General features: G+C 27.9%; 1 protein-coding gene across 1 annotated transcript in view; it reads left to right on the forward strand.

Moving 5' to 3' along the window:
• Positions 1-105: 105 nt before the first annotated feature.
• Positions 106-24,210, forward strand: part of LOC108779141 (scavenger receptor class B member 1) — a 27,820-nt gene continuing 3,715 nt past the window's right edge. Inside the window, exons 1-3 of the mRNA XM_018546514.1 lie at positions 106-313; positions 16,269-16,524; positions 17,764-17,905. Coding sequence (XP_018402016.1) covers positions 106-313; positions 16,269-16,524; positions 17,764-17,905 — 606 coding nt within the window. The remainder of the gene's footprint in view (positions 314-16,268; positions 16,525-17,763; positions 17,906-24,210) is intronic.

Consider the following 24,210-nt stretch of genomic DNA (forward strand, 5'->3'; position numbering starts at 1 on the left):
GTTACTACTCAATCATCGACAATAGATCGTAAATAGCTAAAACTAAAAAGCTTCCCCTCGTCATATCATATTTCGCTTAGCAGCAGACTTAATTGCGCTGCAAACATGAAAGATCTTATGGTGATCTGGAACACCTTGTCGCGTCGTCAAATATATTCGTCAGTGAATATCAACCCTAATATTGAGAAACAAGTCGAACAAGAAGAGACAAGGACTTTGGCGAACCTTCAAAGAAAGTCCTCGGTGGTGGTGAACAAATTCTTCAACGCCGCTTTACCAGTGCGTTCCGACAGCAGACAAAAATGGTCGAAAAGTAAGTACGAGGAAGACTCGTTTCAGGGTCGGGTAACGAAGAGCGTTATTTTATTTCTCGCGGGGACAACAACCTGCCCGACAATCCGACAGATTCGAGGCTACATAAATGCTATGTAATAAATATAAAGGTAACAGTAAGATTTTCATGTACATACGGAGGAAGAATATAGAGAAGCAGAAAACGTAGAGAGTAGAATATAAAGAACTATGAATTTTAATGTGGCACAGTTGCTATTTTCATAAATGCGAAATTTGTTTTACTCTTACACGGAAGTTAATCCGTGAGAAAGAATATCTTCCAAATCGTATATTTGAGATGCTTATTGTAATTATATAAATATGAAAATTCTAATTGTAAGTCGAAATAGCTCTAAATTGACAGCCTCGTGACAGATTGAATCCTAAATTGCGCGGAACGAAATAATAAGTGAAAAACTGGCGCTATCTAAAAGCAGTAATAAATGCATAATGACTTACCGTAACTAAGTATTAACGAAAGCATTAAAATATACAGATATGCGGAAGACACGCAACACGTTTCGGTCTATTTCCAATTCTCTTCTATGATTTAGACAGTGCAGTGCAGATAATCATTCTGAGCTATTAAAATCCAAAGATATTTAATGAGTTATTTTTGTATTAATGTTATAAATTTTGAGTCAAATATTGCATTTTACAATAATAATTAAACAATTAATATTAAACACAAGGTTAAAAGAATATATCAGATATATCGTTTATAGAAAAGTAATACAATTAGGAATTAGTATTTTTGAGGTAATAAAAGGAAATCATCTCTAAAGACTTTAGAGTTAATTTCTTGTTATAATCTTTTCTTAAAATGCTACTTTTTTACTTGTATCATTGTTCTATCAATGTAGCAATATGTTCTTGATGTATATTATAATAATATACATATTTATGTATAGTACATATATTATGCTATATTCAATCACTCACAATTCTACAACTAATGAGTGCACTCAGTACTAAGAATCGCTCACACTGAACATTCAATGAGCATAATATGTTTAAAAAATTATGTGTTTCGTGGGTTGTGTCCATGTCCAATCCATTCTTAGAATACCATTGTTTCTTACTTGTAAATAAGAAATATAATAGTAAAGATTATCTATACTAGATAAGTTATTCTGCATTAATATTGGCCCGTATTCAGAACGCACTTTTATCGATAAAAGCGCGCTTAAAAGCGACGTAAACTATATAAGCATGTTAGCGCGCTAACATCGTTGTTAGCGCGTTCTGAATACGGGCCTATATATATTGTATGTATGTATGTATGAATATTATATAATAAATAAACACATTCATTGTTTGCTCAATAGGAGTTCAGTGATCCGTGGTGCTGAATACACATTCAATGATTTAAAATGAATAATTACAACGCTCCATAGTATTGCTCTACTTAGTGAATTAAATTAGAAAATTAAAAGATTGAAACGTGAATCAAATATAGAAACAGTGAAAGAAGCGTAAAGGAAGCGTCTAGAAGGTGAAAATTGAGACGAGTAAAAGAAGAGTAAACACCTTTCACGTTTCGTTGTCTCAATTTTCGTCTTTTAGAAGCTTCATTTGTGCTGTCACTCTTCCTTACATTCGACTTACGCTCTGATTTTTATCTTTTTGTCAGGGTGACTTCAGATACCTTTCTCAACATTACGTTCTTTCCAACTAAGAAGAATTCTCGTTTTCTTTTTTATTTTCTTTAATCTAAAATTTCATCAAATTTACATTGTATAATGTTATATATATTATATTCGTTTATATAAACAGCAGCTAAAATAAGTGTTACAGAAAAAAATTCTTAATGTTAATGATGTCTTTTTATTCATACTAATTGAACAATTATTCAAACCTTATATAGAAATAACGTTACTTATAAAAAGAATCTGTAATAATATTTTAGAAATAATAAAAACTTTTATAACTTTTTTTAGGGTTTATTTTAGATTAAACAATTTAAAGAATATTCACACTTTTATAGTTATATGATATATATCGATACATATCAAACCTTTTTTAGTAATTATGCAAATATTATGATAATTTTAAATCTGAATTTAGAAAAGGTACATTCCGAAAAAAAAAATCAATGAATAAGATTTAATCGGGTCGTTATTTTACATATTCTATGAGAGTTCCAGGTTTCATTCTAAAACGAAATGTATAAAATCAATTAAAAAAACAGTATATATTTACGAAGGAGGAAAGATTGTTGTATGTATATTATATAAAATGCGTATAGTACCTGTTCTCTTCGAGATAAGTCGGGAAATCCCCGAAAAGGAATGCGTGCAGGGACTGACCCGCTTCAAGGTATGCAAGTTATACCCTGCACAAAAGCGCGTTGTATGGAAAAGGGTGTCAAATTAAAATCAAATAATTTTCTCCATTTTTAACGCTAATTGTGTGCTTTGGTTATTTAATTTATTTCCGAGATATGTAGGTATATTTATTATATCGGATTAAATATTTGTGTTTATTTTCTAACGCTATTAAATACTTTTATTAAAATCTGTCAGTATTATATAGAACTATACTAAGCCATTTACAATCATGTATTTTTTTTCTATGAGAAATATATGAAAAATGAAAAATTTTCTATTACTTTTAACAGTAAAAGTTTTTACTTTTTACATTTTTGTCCTAGAAAAAAAATACATGATCTATATTCTAGAATAATAAAAAAAAATATTATATTTTCTCTAAAGATATTTAAAAAATTATTTTTAAAAATATATATATTCTTATTTAAGAGATTGGCAAATAAAAATATTATATTGAGAGGGCAAAATCCCTTTTGCACAAAGACGCCTTACATTAGCGGTGGTCCTGATGCGTGTCTGCGTTTTACGAATAAATGTTCTTGCGTGTATCATGAATAAATTGCACTCGGTTTTTCGACGAAGAAAAACGCAGTCTTTCCAATGCGATAGAAACTCAATCTAAATCGAGCAATTTGAGATGCGAGTGCGTAATTACGTACGTTGAATGAACCGGTAAAACTGCATGATACAATTCACGAATACGGAAAAAAGGCGAGGGCTGGACCGAAAACTGTAACTGCGGACCATTTCGATCAAATAACTCTGTTTTAATTTTGCGCAAGATATTGACTTTCCCCGGATTGCAACATTGAAAATTTTGCGGTAAAAATTTTTACACGACTATACAATATACATACCAACATAATTGCAAAAATCGCAAAGTGCACTTGCACCGCTGGTTAAATTCGCAGTATGTAATTTGTCGCGGATATAATAGCTCCTTTCCGAAGAAGGAGCAGAAAACAACTAAACAAACAATCGAATTCTTTCACGCTTTGAATATGTACCGGAAAAAGAATATTTCTGTGTATCCATGAATAAAAGATACACATTTTATGTACAGTAACTTTTACACCAAATATGAGGTTATTTGTGTCATAACTATAATATAATATAAAAAATATTTAAGAAAAGATATATACGTCCGAACTTTTGTTTGTTTTTATGAACATCAAAGAAAATGATTATATTTTAAATGAGAGTGTTTTAAAAGTATATCTTTTTATATCAATATAAGTAGTTGAAAAGTAATGTAAACATTTTTTGAAAAATAAAATTTGAATTTATAATAATAAAAATTAGTGCACAAAAACGAAATTGACAAGAAAAGAAGAAGCATGTTAAAAGCATATGTTAATTAATATCTCCTATGAACGTAATTAATATTGTCTATCTTCTTTATGTTATTATGCCTTAATTACTGTCAATAACAATAACTGACTAATGTTTTATCATTGAATTCTTAATTTATATCGTATTACACATCTTTGAAAAACAAGTTTATTTTGACTTATTAACGCTTGACTGCCTTGTTCAACGGGATAATAATAATAATACCAAATAACAGAAAATTTCTACGCATCCGCGATAATGATACAAATCCACAGACAAAAGAGATTTTGCACGAAAGAAAGAAAGAAAGAAAGAAAGGATTCGCAAGATTATAGTTATTTCGTTAATTATTTTACAATTTTGTATCAATTCCTGCCATTCTTGAAAATCATTAAATGTAATTTCGTTTTGACGTCAAAGTGCGATTAATTTTAATCTACGCGTATTTTTTATTGTCAACAAAGTGTATGATTGAAATCTATTTATTTTATCTCTTTTACATTTCATAACTCTGTTAATAGTTTTACCTTTTTTTACAAAATAAAAAATAAAATTAATAAGATTTACTGCACGGTAACTTAAAAACAATTCAAAATCAATGCAGTAGACAACATATCACTAATAATCGTTCATAACAAATTGTTGTATGTTTTAAAAATTATTAACGTTTTTATGTAGCAGATAAATTGATCCGTATAAAAGAGTATAAAGTATTATATAATGCATATATTAATCATAAGATATATTAAATTTGTTTTGTAACGTTAATTTTTTATTACAGTAGAAGAAATTAATATATAATCTTTATTAAATAAAAATGCAATCTTTTATAAACAATAAAAAAAATTTCGGATTTATGTATGAATTAAATTGTGTTCAAAGAGACGATGCTCATGACGGCGAATAAGTATATTTAATTTTTATGTTTCATATCTTGACATAACTTAGCAACGTGATAATCTTGAAGAGCGTATTGACAGTGCGGCAATACGTGCTGTTTATTAATTCATGCGGAAACAATTTACATTATACAGTTGCGCCTAAAAGATCCATCGGACGCATATAATTTGGTATATTTTTAACTTCTCATTCATGCACTGTCGTTTTCTTTCACGGAAGAGATTGCAATCGACAGATGTCTCTAATTGTCGAAACAAAAGAACGTGGTCCGTTGTTTATAATCCCTGATTTGATGAGCCATTTGACAGCAAGTCACGTTTCACGATTGGTTACTCGAAGCGCACGCATCTTGTTGACAGTTTCGATCAAAGTTATAAACAATTCTATATACTTGAGAAATTATAAAGTTCTTTTTTTCAAAGAGTCACTTTTGACTCAAATAAAAAATTATAAATAGATCTAAAATAAGTAAATAAGTAAATTAATTCAAATTTCGTTCTTTTCTAATTACAATCGCAAATCTCTGAAAATCGATCATTGGAATGACTTCCTGTTACTTAAATCTCAGTTCACTGAATCTTATCTCAAAATACTAATTATGCCACAATTAAATATGATAATGACAATATTCACATCGTTTGGCATTTTGAGACATGAATAAATATTATAATATCTGATAAATTATCAATTTACCAGATTGTTAATCTTTGAGAGATGTACTGTACGTATATATTTATATCTCAGACATTTATATTTACTTTTTTATTTAATGCAAATAAAAATCGTATCGACATAAAAATTAATTCCGTATATTGCGGCTGAATTATTTAGGGTTCCGGTTCCAACCAGTTTTAGTACTAGCAGAGCTGTTTTTATTAAACCCGCGTTAACTCTGTTGGAAATAATTATATACATAGTGAAATTTTATTTACGTGTGCGATTTCGCATGACTTCAAATTCCTTTGCGCCTAAATTCCGTACAAAGTTTCTAAAATACTTTGCAGACAAAGTGTGTACAGAAATACCTTAATAATAATTAATTAATTTTTGATACTTCAAGTAGATAAATGCCATATTATATCATCATTCTACGTATATTTCAACATAATTTACGAATAATAATTAGCTATAATTTATAAGATTTGTAATGCATTCAACGTTTTATGCAGCTGTAAACTTATAAATAAATTTATAATTTCGTTTAAGCCGTTCGTTGAAGCTAGTGACGAAATCTTTGGAACGTATTTCTGAAATAGAAATGATTGAAGATATAATCTTATTGGTTTGATTATATCGCGGCTAACAGTAATTGCCTTGTTCCGTTATTAATGTGGTTACGAAAATAGAATGACTAGACAAAAGGGACATATTGCACAAAAATTAAAGTATTTTATCAATAAACAGACTGTTCAAATTTGCTTCGAATGTTGTTATCTTGTGCACCGTAAAAAAAGAAAATCGGATAAATATTACCGCACACGTGAATGATTTACTTGCATATTCGCGTGTGAAAGTAGAAGCCGGTCAAAAGCGTGCCTCACGCACATGACATACTCTTTTACTCTCGTTTAAATAAAAGTTGTTGACCGACTTAAAATCTACGGACTACATGATAACTGTGTCAAATAAAAAGAACCGTCAATGCGATGCTTACGTCAATGACCGGGGCCATAAAACAGAAAAAGAAAGCGCGTTAAGGTAGGTAATGGTTAGACATCGAAGTTTTGAGCGATCTTATATCAAGCGATAGCTAGAATACGTATTAACTGTACGATCTCTGTAAAATTTTGAAATTAAAAATGTGTATTAATATTTATACTTTCCATATAAAAATAAATATTAAAAAAGTTTATATAATTTCACATTTCTTTGCTTTAAAATATATAGTAATAAGAAATAAAAATCATTCAGTAAATAAACTATAAAAATGTGTTATATATGATGTTATTCGCCCAATTGTTTTATATGTATAATATATATACATACACATATAATAGGCTCCCCGACAATACAAAATTCAGAATTGAGATATAAGACGTCTTTTAGACGCAACAGTTTACATTACATGCATTACTCCGGATGTACTCCAAAATTGATTATCAATACCTAAAATCTATAAATCCGGATCTACAATAGAGTTTTAAGCTTTAAGCCATAAGAAATGGACGAATCATAGTCGATTATTCTCCTCGAATTCGACTGTAATTGGTTAATTTCTTACAGCCTAAGGCTTAGAACACGTATTGTAGATCCGGAGTAATGCATGTAATGTAAACTGTTGCGTCTAAAAGACATCTTATATCTCAATTCTGAATTTTGTATTGTCGGGGAGCCTATTATATGTGTATGTATATATATTATACATATAAAACAATTGGGCGAATAACATCATATATAACACATTTTTATAGTTTATTTACTGAATGATTTTTATTTCTTATTACTATATATTTTAAAGCAAAGAAATGTGAAATTATATAAACTTTTTTTTATGGCTACAAAAGAGTCCGGATTATAAAAAGGTTAAATTTTATTTATTTATAGAAACACTAATTAAAAGTGTTTTAAACGATTAAAATTATTTAATAATTATTCAGGTCTTATCAAAAAATTAAAATTTGTTTATCATTTTTTATGGTATAAAGCAAAATATTAATATATACCTAATTTCAAAATTTATAGAGATTGTATTGTATAGTTAATATTTAAGTCCCTATTAAAGTACCATCAAACATTTTCATACAAGTAGGAATTTATTTTGCATTAACAACGCACGTTTATTGTCCGAATGAGACATGAATGCTCAACGAAAACGAACGTTCATCGACTCCGTTAATAAAATATGTATTGTACGATATATGCATTTTAATGATAGTTTTATTCCGAAATTTGACATGCAAATGCTCCTTCTACAAAGATCTGCTGCAAAATGATTATACAAAGAAGAAAAAGTTAGTTATATATGAAAATTTTTATTAAATTGAATAATTAACTGATTAATGTTTATTAAAAATAAAATTTTAATCGATTAATCTTATAGAAAAGTGTACATCTCATTCAAATGCTACATAATATAAAAATTCAACAAAAGACTAAGTTTTTCAGAAAATAAGTTTGAATTCTCTGATAATTAAAATTTGGTAATGTAATATAAATTTTTTGGTGCAGTTTTAGAATATAAATTATAATAAATGATTATATAAAGAAATAAAATAATTTTCTTGAGAAGTATATTTTTATTTTTTTCTTTATGCTTCTATTTTCTTTTTTTGCAAGCAATTTAAAAAATGACATTTTTTAAATTATATCATTATTCAAATGACCGATGTAATTTCTACAGAAAATCTCACATTTAATAGATTTTCTTATTTAAATAGTAATTAAATTTACATCTTATAAAGATTGAAAAAAGATGGACTAGTGTTTCTCATTTCTGACTTAAGAATTGCATCGCAAACATTTTTTGTTCAGAAATGCTCGGGATTGTGTTTTATCTCGATCATTTCAACTTGTTGACCTTAGAGAAGTGCGTTTTATATCTCAGCAGTAGGCTTGCCCAAAGCATTATGTTTCTTTAAAAATGCAAACAGGAGAGTATCATTAAATATTTATAAGACGTAGATATGTGATTCACCATAGTAGATGAGTCAAAATAAAATCATCCAAATTAGGTTCCTATCATTTTTGCATTCTGACCACGAGTGCGTTGTTCGCAACAGGTATAGCTTTGTCGATCATTAGTACAGACTGCGTGCGCGCGCGTGAGGATGTAGTATCGTCGTACCTGAAGAGAAGTACCTTTCGTTGTATACGAATCGCTTTAACGGAATACGACGAGTCATGAATGGACCAGACAATCAGCTGTCAAGTTACAGACGCGATGTATCTTCCCCGACTAGTGCTTTCTCATCCTGTACAATACACAAGTTCATCATTGACCTAAAACAGCCGTATATCTAGACGATATAGCTAACACTTATCTTCCTAATTATCATTTTATGAGCTTACATATATATATATATAAAATATGAAAGTGTGTGATACTTCTATCAGATATTTAACTTCTTAGACATGGAGAGAAATTCTCTATAAATTCTAATGTTTACAAAATCGATTTTTCTTTAATAAACAATATAGAATCATCTTTTTCTCATAATATTTATAATATTAATTAATCAATTCTTTTAAAATAAACTAAAACTTATTGAATAAAATACAATCCTCTTTTCTTCCCAAAAAAACCGAAGTATATTCAAATTTTAATGAAAATACATTTTTTAATTTATTAATTTAAAATTTATTAACTTTTAGAATCATTTTATACAAAAGAAAATTTCAAGTATACGTTGCACTTGTACTTGATAAAATACAACGATGCAAAGTTCTATCTAATTTGAATGACATGACGCATTCATCTTTATTTAACTGTAACTACTTTTGCGAGAATTGACTGTAAGGAAACCAACGGTAAATCTAATGACACACAGACGTACACCAAATATATAGTGAAATATTTTTTGTTTCTCAGATAATGGCGTTAGAGAGACTCAAGAAAAAAAGGATCGATCACAGAACCGGTTTCACTACTAAATAATGACAAAATCTACCAACAGAAATTTCCAGATTGACGATAATAAACACAATCACGCGTGTGAATGTTTATTTCTTACCGTCTACAAAAACCAGTTTGTTGACTATCATGGAATAATCCCGCTTTATTCCGGGATTATTCCATGAGCATTTAACTTAAATAGTAAATGTATCTTGAAAAGTAATTATAAATTACGAAAAAATCCACCAACAAAAATTTCTAGATCGTTTCTCCGTTATAATAAACACACTAATAAATGCATATATAGGCGCACAAAATATTGTACTATTTAATTCAATTATCAGATTTTAGTGTAATCAACTCTCTCTCTCTCTCTCTCTATTATATTATATTAGTTCTCTATTATATCAGTTCTGTACATTTTGTTAAAAATAAATATGTATATAATAAATGCAAAAAGTATTTATACAACGAAATTTTTTATAAAAAATTATTATTTGTAAAGAATAAACATTAATTAGCAATTTTATACAACAATTATATTCTATCCTAAAAAACAAAAGAGCTTCGCTATTTACGATCTTAGGAACTAATAACATTTTCCACTGATTATGAGAAAACTGATGTAATTAGGTGTAAATCAGTTTGTATATTTTCAGTGTAATAAATAATTTATGTTAACAAATGATTTAATCCTTTTAAGATTATAAAGTTATCGTGACAATAAATAAGAATGTGTAATTGAAAGAGTTAAATTATTTATTGACACTGAAAATATGTAAATTAATTTGCATTCAATTGCACTCTATATCAGTGTTGTACTAGTCTTTACACTGGAAAACGCTGTAAATGTATTGATTATACAAATACTTTTTATACAAATAGTACAATTATTTCTTTAATCTTATTTTTAAAATTATATATTTTAATTATTATATATACATAATTTTTGGTAAAATAATCTTGAAAATATACATTCTACTTTATTCTTTGTTAATAAATTATTGTTTATTTTTTAAAATTTACATTTAAAATTAATGTCTTTTTTAAGATATCTCTTCTATACGAATACTTTTTGTATTCATTATAATTTAAAAGAATTCATTAATTTAAAAAACTTGATACAAAATTAAAATATTGAAATATCATGAGAAACCATATGATATGAAAACATATGATATAACATTTCATACGTTATCCTATTTATCAATAACCATTTATAAAAACTAGTTCCACTACTCTATTTAATTCCAGAATCATTCCGTGACAATTTTATTTAAATAACAAGTTCATCTTGAAAATTGTAAATCAGTTAAAAGTCCGTACGTGATACTGTTATATGCATAATCTAAATGGTATTCATAGTAATAATTTAAAAAGAAAATAGATAAATCAAGATATCTTATTGTAATTTATAATTAAAATTTGATTATCTTTCTATTTTTTTTATAACACAGTATAGTCATATTAGCTTTAATTTTTACTTCGTAGAAGTGCAAAGAATACGACTGCTTTTTTTCATAGAAATAGAATAAAATAAAAATTCCAGAAAAATTATTTGCACGTGTATACGATCAATTAATGTGTGAATAAGACGTGCAAATCACTATCGGCTACTTCGCCTGCAGACGTAAAAATCAGGAACGAGATAAGACAGCAGGTGACACTCTTAAAACGGTCACTAAACACCAGTTATGCAAACTTGGCACTCTCGCACATACTACTATTGCAGTACTGCCATTTGCGGATTTATCAGCATTACATAAAGACCCGTCACGGAATAAAGAATTCTGACAAAAATGCAATCATACGAAACAGTGCCGAGTTGACAAGGATGAAAGAATGCTCGATGAAGGAATGCGAGATAAACACAGTCAGAACCAGTTCGCGAACAGAATTAAACAACCTTTTGCCACAAACCGCGTAGATAAAATCGACCGCAGTAAAGATCCGACGAACTAACTCTGTAGAATTATCAAATTGATTTTCATTGCAAATGACAATGTGAGGCAACAACGGGTGAAATGCACGGGAGAAATTTGCGTCGCTTTCTCAGATTATGCCTCCTCGCAGTGAAAACCACGAGGGGGTAAACTACCGATGACTATATTCATGTTACGCAAAATCAAAACATCATTGCAAATCAGCAGGGAATTTCCTGTGTGTGTATGGTGTGTGTATGTGTGTGTGTGTGTGTGTGTGTGTGTGTGTGTGTTTGTGGTGTGTGCGAACGAGTTTATTATCTGATTTACATACTTCTTACTTACTCCTTTTGTTAATAGTCGCAAGATAAATAACATTGTTAATTAAATGATAATTCTTAGACAATTGCAGATATAAGTTGACATTTATGAGCTGTTGGCTTCAGTATTTTTATTGAATCAATCCTTGTCATATTTTCTTCCTCAGCAGTGCTTCATGTCAAATTTTCTATCTGTAACGTCATCGATGCAAAAAACTGATGAAGTGCTGAGCGACAAGTCTGACACATATAGACGTAACTACTGTGAACGTGTTACATACTAAGTGTAAAACAATGTAGAATAGAGGAACACGCGGCGTAACTATGCACTTTCTATTTGATCATGCGTTTGCAGTCGCGTCTCGATTACCACCAGAAAATTATTACGACACAGCCGTACCTTGCTAGCGATCTTGCAATAGGCGAGAAAGCAGAACGCCTTTTCTATGTCTTTTCTATCTGGGCAACTATGACATGCGCGAACGTGTAAACATTTATAGCTTAATTGCGCTGCACTACTAAAAACTTTCGCTCTTTGATTGTAATTTTTAATTACGACATATCTGTATACATCTTATACATATCTGTACTTTTAATTACTAATTACAAATATTTATTCAACGCAGTCTATAATTGTTCGAGAAAGAATCTCTTAGAGTTTCTTCTCATTTAATTTTTATAACTATTAAAGAATTAATATATAAAATATATAAATATGTAACACAATTAAAATTAAGATTTATAAATTAAATAACAATTTTTAAATAACATTAAATAATTTTACTATTTAAATCAGAAATTTTATGCTAAACTAAATATATCTACACTTTTCAGGATTGGATTTGATCCACAAAAGGATTACTTTATATGTATTTATTAAGAAATTGAGTATAAAAAGTAATATAAAATTGGAGCAAACGATAAATATATAAGGAATAAAATACCTTAATTTGTTTTCAATTTTTGTAATAAAAAGTAACTTAGAAGTAACTTTCTCTGATTTCTCAAAAAGGACTTGCTCGATGTATACATTTTTTTAGCTGTTTTAAAACATAATATTAATAACACAGGCCCACAAAAAAATTGTTATTTTTTGTTCGATGAATGCTACTATGATATTCCCATACATTTTTCCCGCTGAAACCGAATCCGTAACCCGTTTGACCCCTATACGTCAGGATTTTTTTTTAATATAAAAAAAACGGTAAGAGTACCGATTAGGGAACCTTCCCCCAATGACCTTAACCTTGACTATGTTATCAAGGTCATGACCCTGAGTAACCTCCAACAGGTTTTAGCCGTCGCTCGTCCTTCGTTAAAAAGTTATTAACAATCATAGTTTTAAAGTTATAATCATATTTAATATTAAAAAAAATTTAAACAATGATCTTGTTTGCTTGTTCGTATTTATTAAAAATTAAGGATCGTTTGTATGGAAATAGTGATGCGTGGGTACAGTGAGGTAGTCCTTGATCCTTCGATAAATATCGAGCATTGCTCGATGTCCTTCGCAAATAAAAGCTCGAATAATTCTCTCTAATTATACTTCCTCTCTCATTACAGATATACGTTAGCATATCTTGGGCGTGATCCACAGAAGGATTACTTAACTGTTACGGTAGCACAATCGCTGCGCGAATAAGCCGAGGGGAAGAAAAAATTAGCGCCACGATATACATTTTCAATTGTCGTAAAAAAATGTCACTCATAATCATTAATACTATTATATATGGTAATAGTACAAAAATACTCGGATTTGACAACTATGTAACGAACAGTTACATCAATTACAAATATTGCAATAATAATTGAAGATGTTAGCGTTAATTGATCTTTTACCTTTTATTTCAATATACTTCGTACACTATACATGCTTATATAAATTACCTCGTTATAAATTGTTGCTTCGCAATCATATTATACGTCGAAATATTTTTTATCGATGACGGGATTTTTAACATGAATCTAATTAGTCATTACTTAGATGTTTAATTAATTTAATTAGAATATTTAATTAATGTTAATGAGATTGTAGAGAGATGTTATGATTGACAGTTACGTAAATAATGAAAAGGCTATAATGTTTCATTAAATAATTTCTCAGGTCAAAATTAATTTTTTATGTGCTAATATTTTTAAAATATAAATAATAATTAATGATAAAGTAAAGGTTTTTGAAAATAAATTTTAAGCAATGAATAATAAAACAAGAAAAATAAATGGCTGTAAAGAATATGAATTATGTAAGTAAAAGTGTAGTCTCAGCGTGATTTTCTTTATTTTACTATATCTGATTGCGATAATTACTTCAACCATATAAATTCTATCACATTATTTTTATTAATTATTGAAGATGACCTAAAAAACGATCGAACAGTCTTAAATTTGAATTTTAACAAATAAATTAAAATTTAGGTATTTACATGAACATTTATTTTATTCTGATTAACATTTTTTTATTTATATAATAAAATTGCATTTTCAATAGAAAAATTGGAAAATTGCCAGATATGTTTTTTATTATATTCGTTAAACATCGATTTGCAAGAAAAATTCTGCTATTAGCTAGAACAGAATATATAATGCTGTAATATTATACATAATGCGGTATAAGTGAGCAAGTGCTATAATCGTAAACTTCAAAAAACAAGAAATAAAATAGCCACATGAACGTTGTATAAAGGCAACCACATTAAATTAATGACAGAGTAATTCTACGTTAAAGAACAAATTATTCATGTGCAAAAAAGTAACGATTTATTATCTTACGATTTATCATCGATTTATTATCTTAAAAAAATATCGGAAGCAAACTAAAAAAGGTCTCCGTATCTAATCTTAAAGATTCAAGGTTTTTTCTGGCATCGTTTTCTGGAATTATACATGATATAATAAGTACGCAGATATTTACAGATGTGCAACATTTGCATAATAAATTTTAACTCCAAGGATTTGCGTAGTACGCCTACCTTATTGATGTTAACGATAGAGATTCACACAATAAGTAAAACGTACGAACATCAGAATACAATTTAAATTTAATTAATAATATAATTGTTAAAAAATATTTATTTAAATTTAGTGATTTTTTTAGTGTTTCTTAAAAAATATATTAAAGATAGTAACATCAAAATAGAAGTAACAGAAGCAATTTAATTCGAAATTAAGGTAAACAGTTCGTAAACTTTAATTTTCCTTTCAAACTCGATATTTTTAAATTAAATTGCAGATCATTGTATATAAAAAAAGCATCAGATTATTAGATTATTAGACAAAAACACACACATACACAAATTTGTTTTTATAAATCAATTGTTTATTTTTTCAGAATAATATTCCAAAAATATGTGAATTTGTATTTGAATGTATGTGAATTAAAATAAGTATTTTGATTTAAAAAAAACAATATAAAGAGCTTCCAAATTTTATCAACAAAAAAATATTAAAAATATGAAATTTATCAGTTCAATTAATCTTTATATTTAAAATTTAGTCTCAACTGTTCTTCTAAATGCGTGTTTATATAAATTTATATTAAGTTGACATTGATTATTACGTAAGAGAGCAAATTGACATCAATCTTTGTCTATATTGAAAATAAAATAACGCTAAGCAGAAAGTCGATCTCTCAATTTCAAAGTGCTTAGATACTTGGTTGCACTTATCGTGAACCAATGGTCAAGTACCGTTTTTCATCCTCGCGGCAAAAAGTTATAGAGAAGATCGCGCAACATACATACAATCAAGAGATTATTTATTCACTAGATTGACCCTTTATTGTAATTTCAATATCGCAATAATGTTCGCTACAAGAATTACGATGTCGCGACTCGTCGGTTAAAGAAAAGCAGGGTATTTCTCTCAATGAGCATAAATTACGAAATCTTGAAAGATCTATGAAAGTTGCTGCAATATATTCACCTGAGCCTTTTATCTGCAATCAAAATCATTAAGATTAATGCTGTGGCTGGAACTCGTAAATTCGTAAATGCAATTAAGATATAAACGTACAAGAGGTGGTAATATTTGTGTCCCAATGAATCACCTTACTGAAATAATTAATTATATTTCACAACTGTTCCATTGCGCTAGCTAGCTTAACGTATTTAGTATCTTACACTTAGACGAAAAGGAAATTTTATAATTATATTCAACAGAAATTGCATAGAATCTGTATTGTAATATTTAACGATAAAGCTTCTTGGATCTTTAATGTTAGATATAAAAATCTTTTTATTTTGCTTTTTGATATCTTTAAATGAATGTTGTATATTATTAAAAAATCATTAAAGATATTGATAAAATATGTAAAGACAAAATATCTTCTCAAACTTCCTATTTACTAAATGCAGAAGTATATAAATACCGTGCATCTCCTCAAACTTGTTATATATAGGAAGCAATTTTATCGCATGGGAAATTTCACAGGAGAATGACGAAAAGATCAGAGTATGTAGACGGGCAAGAATAAGAGCATGAAAACAGCCTTGTTAGAAGACTATCTGATTATAGCTTCACTATAATTTGAGATTCCTCATGGATTCCGCTTGGATAATATCTTTCCCCTTTTTGCCCATAGATATCTTCATGTTGATGACTCTCGGTCTACTTGGTCTCGCAAGCGGTTGCATCATATTGCTGTGTGATCCTTACGAATTACTCTTCAAATGGAAAGCAACCTTTGGCGAGGGCGGAGAATCTTTCGAGTTTTGGCAAAAACCTGAAGTCGATCTCTATGTCAAGATCTATTTGTTTAACGTGACAAATCACGACGAATTCCAGAACGGTGAAGCAAGCAAGTTACGATTTCAAGAAGTTGGGCCCTACGTGTATAAGTAAATGGCATAATAATTTTATGAAATCTTACTTACGCACTCTTACTTACTTAGAAACGCACTCTACGTAAATTTCTCTTTTGTAGTCAAAAATGAATCATAAAGTCAAACCAAATTATTATTATTACACATTAATTATATTAAATTAAGTGTTTTTTGTTACTTATAATATTTACATTCATCTTAATTAATAATAAGTGATCAAATTATTTTAAAAACATCATTTTTTTAAATATCAAATTTATAAAATTTGTATAATGTAAATAATTTTAAATGACTTATAAATTATTTGGACCAATTCAATTACGTGTCGCTTACGAGGTATTAAAAAAAATGAACTGATTGACTTGTGGAAATCTCCAGCGGAAATTACATATTCCTGCAATAAGAATTCTTTCGTAATTGTGGAAAGTGAAGGTCGGACGTTCAAGAGCTCGAAAGAAATAAATGAATCATCTTACAAATAATAATTAGTAAATTAACGTGATCTAGTTTGTGTGTATTCCATATTACTTATCCTTTCATAACAATCGTTCTTGTTTTTTATTCTCAACATTTAAATGAAGTAAATTTGCGTTATAACACGTTATACTCACCTAATCAAATGATCAAACAAGTGCAACACGTTGTAATGTGATCGTTCTTGGATCAAAGTAACTCAAGCTTACACCAGTTCATTGCCAATTGATCTTTCAATTAAGTACAAACGCATGCTTGTAAAATTAATAAGAGAAAAACATAAAGAGATAAATTGCAGAAACAGCAGAATAAATTTTACCATAAATTAAACGAATTTTTTGAAATTATGTTCCAAAAATAATTCTTCCAAATTTTTTCAAATGTTTGAATTCACACTTTAACAATATTTAAATAAATTCGCTTTATATAGATTATAATAATGTTTCTTTTTATTATAGTATATGTATAACAATAATATATATAATGTTCAAATATATTTCTATGTAGGCTCTATAATCCTTATATATATGTATACATATATATATTTGAATTTTTTTATTAATAACATTTTTATGTGATAAATATTTATTTGTATAAGAACACACTTGATCCCCTATGCCACAAAGTGTCTTTTCAAAATGTATATGAGACGGAAAAGAATGTATTTTTAACACATAATTGAGCGTATCTAATGACAAATGAATAAATAATATTATATATTCTATTATTACATTATTCTATTGATAATTAATGTTATTTTATTATTACACCTTGTTGCAGAGAAACATTTGAGCATGCGAATGTAGTTTTCAATGACAATGGTACGTTATCGACGATACCAGTGCATCCACTGAAGTATGTTCCGGAAATGAGTATCGGCACGGAAGAGGATCTCGTAATAATGCCGAATATTGCGCTGTTTGTAAGTAATAAAGTATTACTCTTGTAAATCGTAAATTATATGGCAAGAAAGAGAGAGAAAGAAATCTCAGAAAAGTTATTTTATCGCATGCATGTACAAATGTATACGTTCATTCCGATAATCAAACCTGTTCGTGCGAAAATGACTGCTCGTTGACGTTAAGAAACGTGTCGATTTTGTTAAAAATGGAAAGGTACAATACGATAAGATCAATGATTACATTCCATTTCTCTTTCCGTACATTGGATTAAACTATTTACAAATTAACTGGAGCACGTGAATATACTAACAATAAGATAAATGAGACGATATTTCAAACTTTATCAAGTATATCAATCTTATACTAAATCGAATATAACCGAAATCTTTTAATACATATTCCGTCGAATTCTTATAACACAAATCGATACAAACCCAGAAACGACAGTACGTAATCCCGAAGAGTTTTTTATACTAAAAACAAATTCGTAGTCCAAATTGTTCCATGTTTCATGTCAAGTTTGTTGAAATATTCTAAAGTAAGTAAAATTTCTATTTTGGACTTAAATTCGAATATCTCGTATATCACGTAATGTGATGGAGAAATATGGGCTGCGGATTTGAATTCAACATAAACAAATTTTCAAAAATCATCTATCAGGTTTTATAAATAAGTCAACATAATGATATTGCAACTATTTTTACCGTATCAAATTTAAAGTCACAAATAGAAACGTGACTATTATTATTGACTTCGTACTTTTCTTATTTTTAAATTTTTAATTTTTTATCCGAGTTTGATTAAGGGAAAGTTATGACTGTCCCTCATCAATTTTATAAAACTTAACGAGTATGTTGAGTGTTTTCTCCTAATATATCAATTCTGTTTTGAACGCAGACAATAAATTATTTACAAAATATTATTATAAACATGTTTAAATGCTTTATTGCCTTACGTTCTCTACTGTGACAGAAAAATTCTCTTACATTTTACGGCTTACGATTATCTTTTTTATGTGCCATGCTCCTACGAAGCAGACCTTAAAATTTATTTATTACTAATCGTAAAAGGAAGAATATGTCGTGACATCAAATAGATTGTAATTAATACATGCTAATTAAAGAATAATTAAGTTGCAGTTATTATTTGTATAGCTGATTAATAGTTAAGTATTTAAGATATTACATATAAATCAATAAAATAATAAACAAGATTTTCTGCATATTCATCATGCAATTCAAAGCGTCCGATTATCCAGAAGGATGTAATTAATCGAGGAACATGCTTATATGCATCATTCACGACACGTTCGATGTATCTGACTTGATATCTAAGATTACAAAAATCGACCATCATTATTCGACATCGCATATACAAGCGTGCATATCGAGACGTGACAAAATAGATATAATAAAAAGAATTATAAATCTCGACCAGATAAATAATACGATACATCGATCATAAAGTTCATAATGGAAAAAAACGAATATGTCTTACGTAAGAGTATTAATTAACATAGCTTAAATAAAAATAGTATGCTTATAAATAAATACGAAATAATAAATTCAGGAACAAAACTCTCATATTTTCACCGCACTTATTTACATCTACATATTTAATAATTTCAAATTATAGAATAATTAACTCCATTCTTTATATCAATGATGTAATCGGAGTATTTATTTCTTTAAACACAACCTACTATATTTTTTAACATAATATTAATGAGTAGAAATTTTTAATTACTAACAGTATTAATAAGTATCTAATGATTATTCATATACATATATATATGTATAATAAATTTTAATTATTTTAATAATATGTATTCTTATCCATACATGCAAATATATGTATCGTATACATATAGGCACACAAATTTATAATCCTTTCTTTTGATGTTGCTCACAATTTCAATATATTATTCATTTTCTTGTAATAAATTTAGTAAATATTTGATTCGCGTGTAGTGCTACACGTATTATTATTATAAAAAATCAGTTAAAAAGAAACAATATGCATATGCGGGGAATAATAATATAAAACATATTTCGATTGCAACATCAAACAACTTAGTTATCGACTCACTGCACTAAACGTCTGTGTATTCTAATCCTGAGTTAGTGCTGACCCACGCTGATGCAATCAAAGTTCAATGGAAACTCGGACTTCTTCAAAGCATTTCTATGGCATTTCATTTATTCGATATGACACGATCTAGCACGTCGTAAATTTTTAAACAAACCGTTAATTACGATCGGTTTCGCAAAGCCCTTCCATTCTCGGAGAGACTTAAGAGTCTTTATTATGTGCGCGAGTTTATTGACGATAGGTACATTCCATTCTTATATAATGTGATATCGCGTTTTCTCGGATACGTATATTTTTGCAATGGCTAATTTATCAATTAGAAAACCGTGAAAAACATTTCTCGAGCGCAAACGCGTCTCATTAAACTTCGTTGTTTTGGTTAATCCAACGCATAAATTAAGGACGAATTTTTACTTATAAATATTTATCCGTATTCACAATCGATTGCCTATTTCAAAATTATCTTGATAGTTCAGTGATTACATTACTTTCACGGTATTATATGTTATATCCATATAATTAATGGAATTGTAACACAACATGGACATAACTCACAATCAGATATTACGTAAGAGATAAGAACTCGCGCTCTTGGATTTACATGAATTTTACATAATATTATACCACGAGGGTCAGTTAAATATTCCATATGACGTATTCTTTAACGTGACGCAGATTTCTCTAGAATATGCCGCTTACGAAAAATTTCCATTCGCAAGATGCATCCTCGAGAAACTCGTCACATTTGTTTTGCACGCTCAAGTAGTCGTGAAAAGCCAGGAAGACACATTTGATGCTAAAGAAACGCAAGCTAATGTCCTTTCCATCGTCACCTTAAAAGAGAAATTTGATTATTAAGGAACAATATTTGCGTAAGACCGATAATAATATAACTTTCTGTTTTGACATAAACTTAATTATTTTTTCATTGACTTTAAATACTGTTATCCATTTTTTGTATATTATATTTCAAAGAAATTTGATTATTAATTATTAACAAAAATTTACAACAAGACCAATACCGTGACTTTAAACTTCGACGTTTATTTAATCATTTCATTAGCTTCAAATACTATTATCTGTTTTTCGAATATTATCTCAATGAAATTCGATTATTATTAACAAATAATATTTGCACAAGGTAGTATAACAATTAAGTGATTTTCAATTTTGACAATAATTTAATTATCCTTTTGATTTTAAAATTGATTATTTGTTTTTTGAAAATATTAGCATCATACATTTTTATATAAAATTTTTTTAATAAATTTCCAAAGTTATAAATTATTCTAAGTTTAATAAAAATAATGATGATAATATAATGAGTACATTCTTGTGGTTAGTACATCATTTCGACATTCCTTTTTCATAAAAAAAATTGTCGAAATGATGTACTTAATAGCAAGAATGCCACTCATTGTTCTTATTACTGACATTATCGAAACAGATCGCATGCAAGCGTGCTTCACATTGTATCGAATAAATAATACAATGAACCGTAACACTGTTTAACTATATGTAGATATTTAAAGATCATAAGACGTACGTGTCTCATTATGTATTTTTCATACAAAACTTAAAATGTACTTCTAAGTATCCCTTCTCACAACAAATAAAGTGCTAAAATAATATATAAAAAGCAATCTTGTGAGCACTTATACTTATGTTATAAATAGAAGTTAATTAAAACAATAACTGCTTAGTAAAACGTAACTAAATATAATATATTTTTATTATATTAGTTTAAGCAAGCAAATATATGTAGATATATAAAATATGCAAAACAATGTAATGCGTGCTCATTATCATAATTATGAAACTTGTTACAATTAAAAAAATTTAACGAGCAACAAAAAAATATGTAATCCGATACATTACATTTTAAAATTAAATTTATTTCTATTAATTAATTTTTTTTTTTTTAATAAATCGCTATTTTCACGCAATAGTGTTTTGTACAGAACGTTGTTTTTTCGATGCAGGAGCAATAATGTAGTATCTCTAATCTAAAATATATATCAAAACTACTAGTTTCTTTCATAGTATTCTCATTAAACTTGATGTATTAATCCATTCGTACAAAATTTTATACAGATATCATATTTTCTATATACATATAAACCCTAGATCGAACATGGACGTTCAAAAGACGTCCAGTGTACGCTCGATTTTACACATTCTAACGTCCACTAGATGTTTTCACAACTTTGAACTACATTGCATACGGGCCATTCCATGTATGTCCTATGAACGTCCTAATGGATGTCCAAAATTGGATCGGTACGACGATGTCTATTTCATATCTATAGACATGCAAACATAAAAGGATGTTTATAGAACATTCTGTGCTATCTGTGGGTGGTCTAAATAAATTAAATATGCTGTATTTTTATAAAAGTAAAATTAATTAATAGATAAATTAACAAAACAAATGCATTTTAAATTAAATCAGAGAATTATTTATGTAAGAAATTATAGTAATTCGCACATTCATAAATCGTACGTTACTATTAAATCATTTTCAAATCGTTCCTACAAACGTGACTGATAGAACAATTTCCTTTTCAAATAAGAAATAAATAATTAAATTATAACTTTTTACAAAAAAGTTTTGGTGCAAAATAATTTTGTGTTACAATTTTGTGTTATTTATATTTTATATACTACGTAAATTCATCTGTTACTATACGATACGATAATTACTTTAAAGTTATTGCGTCTAAGAAAAAATGAAATCTTAACATTTAATTAAATTCGCTGTTCAATGCGCAAGAAGTGCAGTGAACCATGTTTTATGAAGAATCCGCTTAAGCAATACATTCTTCGCGGACAAGCAAATTGTAAAACCGTCAGTTAAGAGTAATAGATATGCCGTAAACACACTCTTATCTGTTTAAAAGGTCGCACGAGAGAAAGCGTTTCGTGTATGTGCAGCTTTTCTATTGCATGCAGTAGCCATTGTCTATTGACATTGATTACTATACCAAGTTATATCGAGTCTTTTGAAAATTAGGACAGATACATACAAATAATGTCTTAATTATTGTTTCATATCTCTATTAAAATTTATATTTCATTATTATTAAGAAACAAGTAATTAATTGATGATTAAGATTTTTACTTTGAGAACAGGTTTTTCAAAAATCTGTACTGAAAAAGCAATTTAGATATTTTAGATCTTAATACATTTTCTTTGAATAGTACTAAGTAAATATATACTTACAGTAAATAAATGTTTACTTAATAAAAATTAATAGTTAAATTAAATTAATTTTCATATCAAATAAATATATGTTTACATTTAATAAATATTTACTTAGAACTGTTTAAACAAATATTTATTAATATTTAGTATTTTTTTTCAATATATTTTATAAAAGAATTCATTTTTATGTGTTATTAGATTTATTCTGTAACAAATTTTTTTTAAATTAAATTTGAATTTCTGCATTGTCAACGAAACACGTACTATCAAAATAGTAACTTTTTTTATAAAACACATACAATCAGTATTATTTTTATTTTTTATGTGGATTATCTTAAAATATAGAACTACTGAAAATGATTCGAAATTGAGCCGAAATATTCACATTTATATATTTTAAATAAATTTTGTTTATTAATTTATATTACGCTCTGAGATCCGTCTGACTCTCAACAGTCCTTTCACCTATAATTATTGATTTTTATTTTAAATTCTTATATATATACTTATTTTTTATTGCAAAAGTTTTGCATGTAATTTCAAGTACAATTTAAAAGCATATTATAAAATATAGAACAAGTATTCTAGGATTTTACAAGCTACTAGCTTGAAACTGGTTAAACCTCCTACATGTATGTCATTATTTATGTTAGCCGCGTTATCAGTATAAAGCCAATGACCCTGGCAATCGCTTGAATGAAGAATGTCTATAGATTGCAATACATTAATTCTTTCCACTATTGAAGACTATTGATATGTCACACTTAATTCGATAAAGAGCAACATATTATAATGACATACAATAAATGTCAATAAGCAACATGTCATTGATCCAACAATATAACGGATACGATTTATCACGTTATATACACTTTAATAATTTGATTTAAACTCGACATTTATGTGTATGTCCATACAATTTTTTTCAAAGATAATTCTATTCTTGATTTATAGATATTTTAAATCTAAAATATAGAATCTTACATTTCTCTTATGAGTATATATATATATATATATATATATATATAT

This window comes from Cyphomyrmex costatus, unplaced genomic scaffold (genome assembly GCF_001594065.2).
Source record: "Cyphomyrmex costatus isolate MS0001 unplaced genomic scaffold, Ccosl1.0 scaffold120, whole genome shotgun sequence".
In the NCBI taxonomy this organism is placed as follows: Eukaryota; Metazoa; Arthropoda; class Insecta; order Hymenoptera; family Formicidae; genus Cyphomyrmex; species Cyphomyrmex costatus.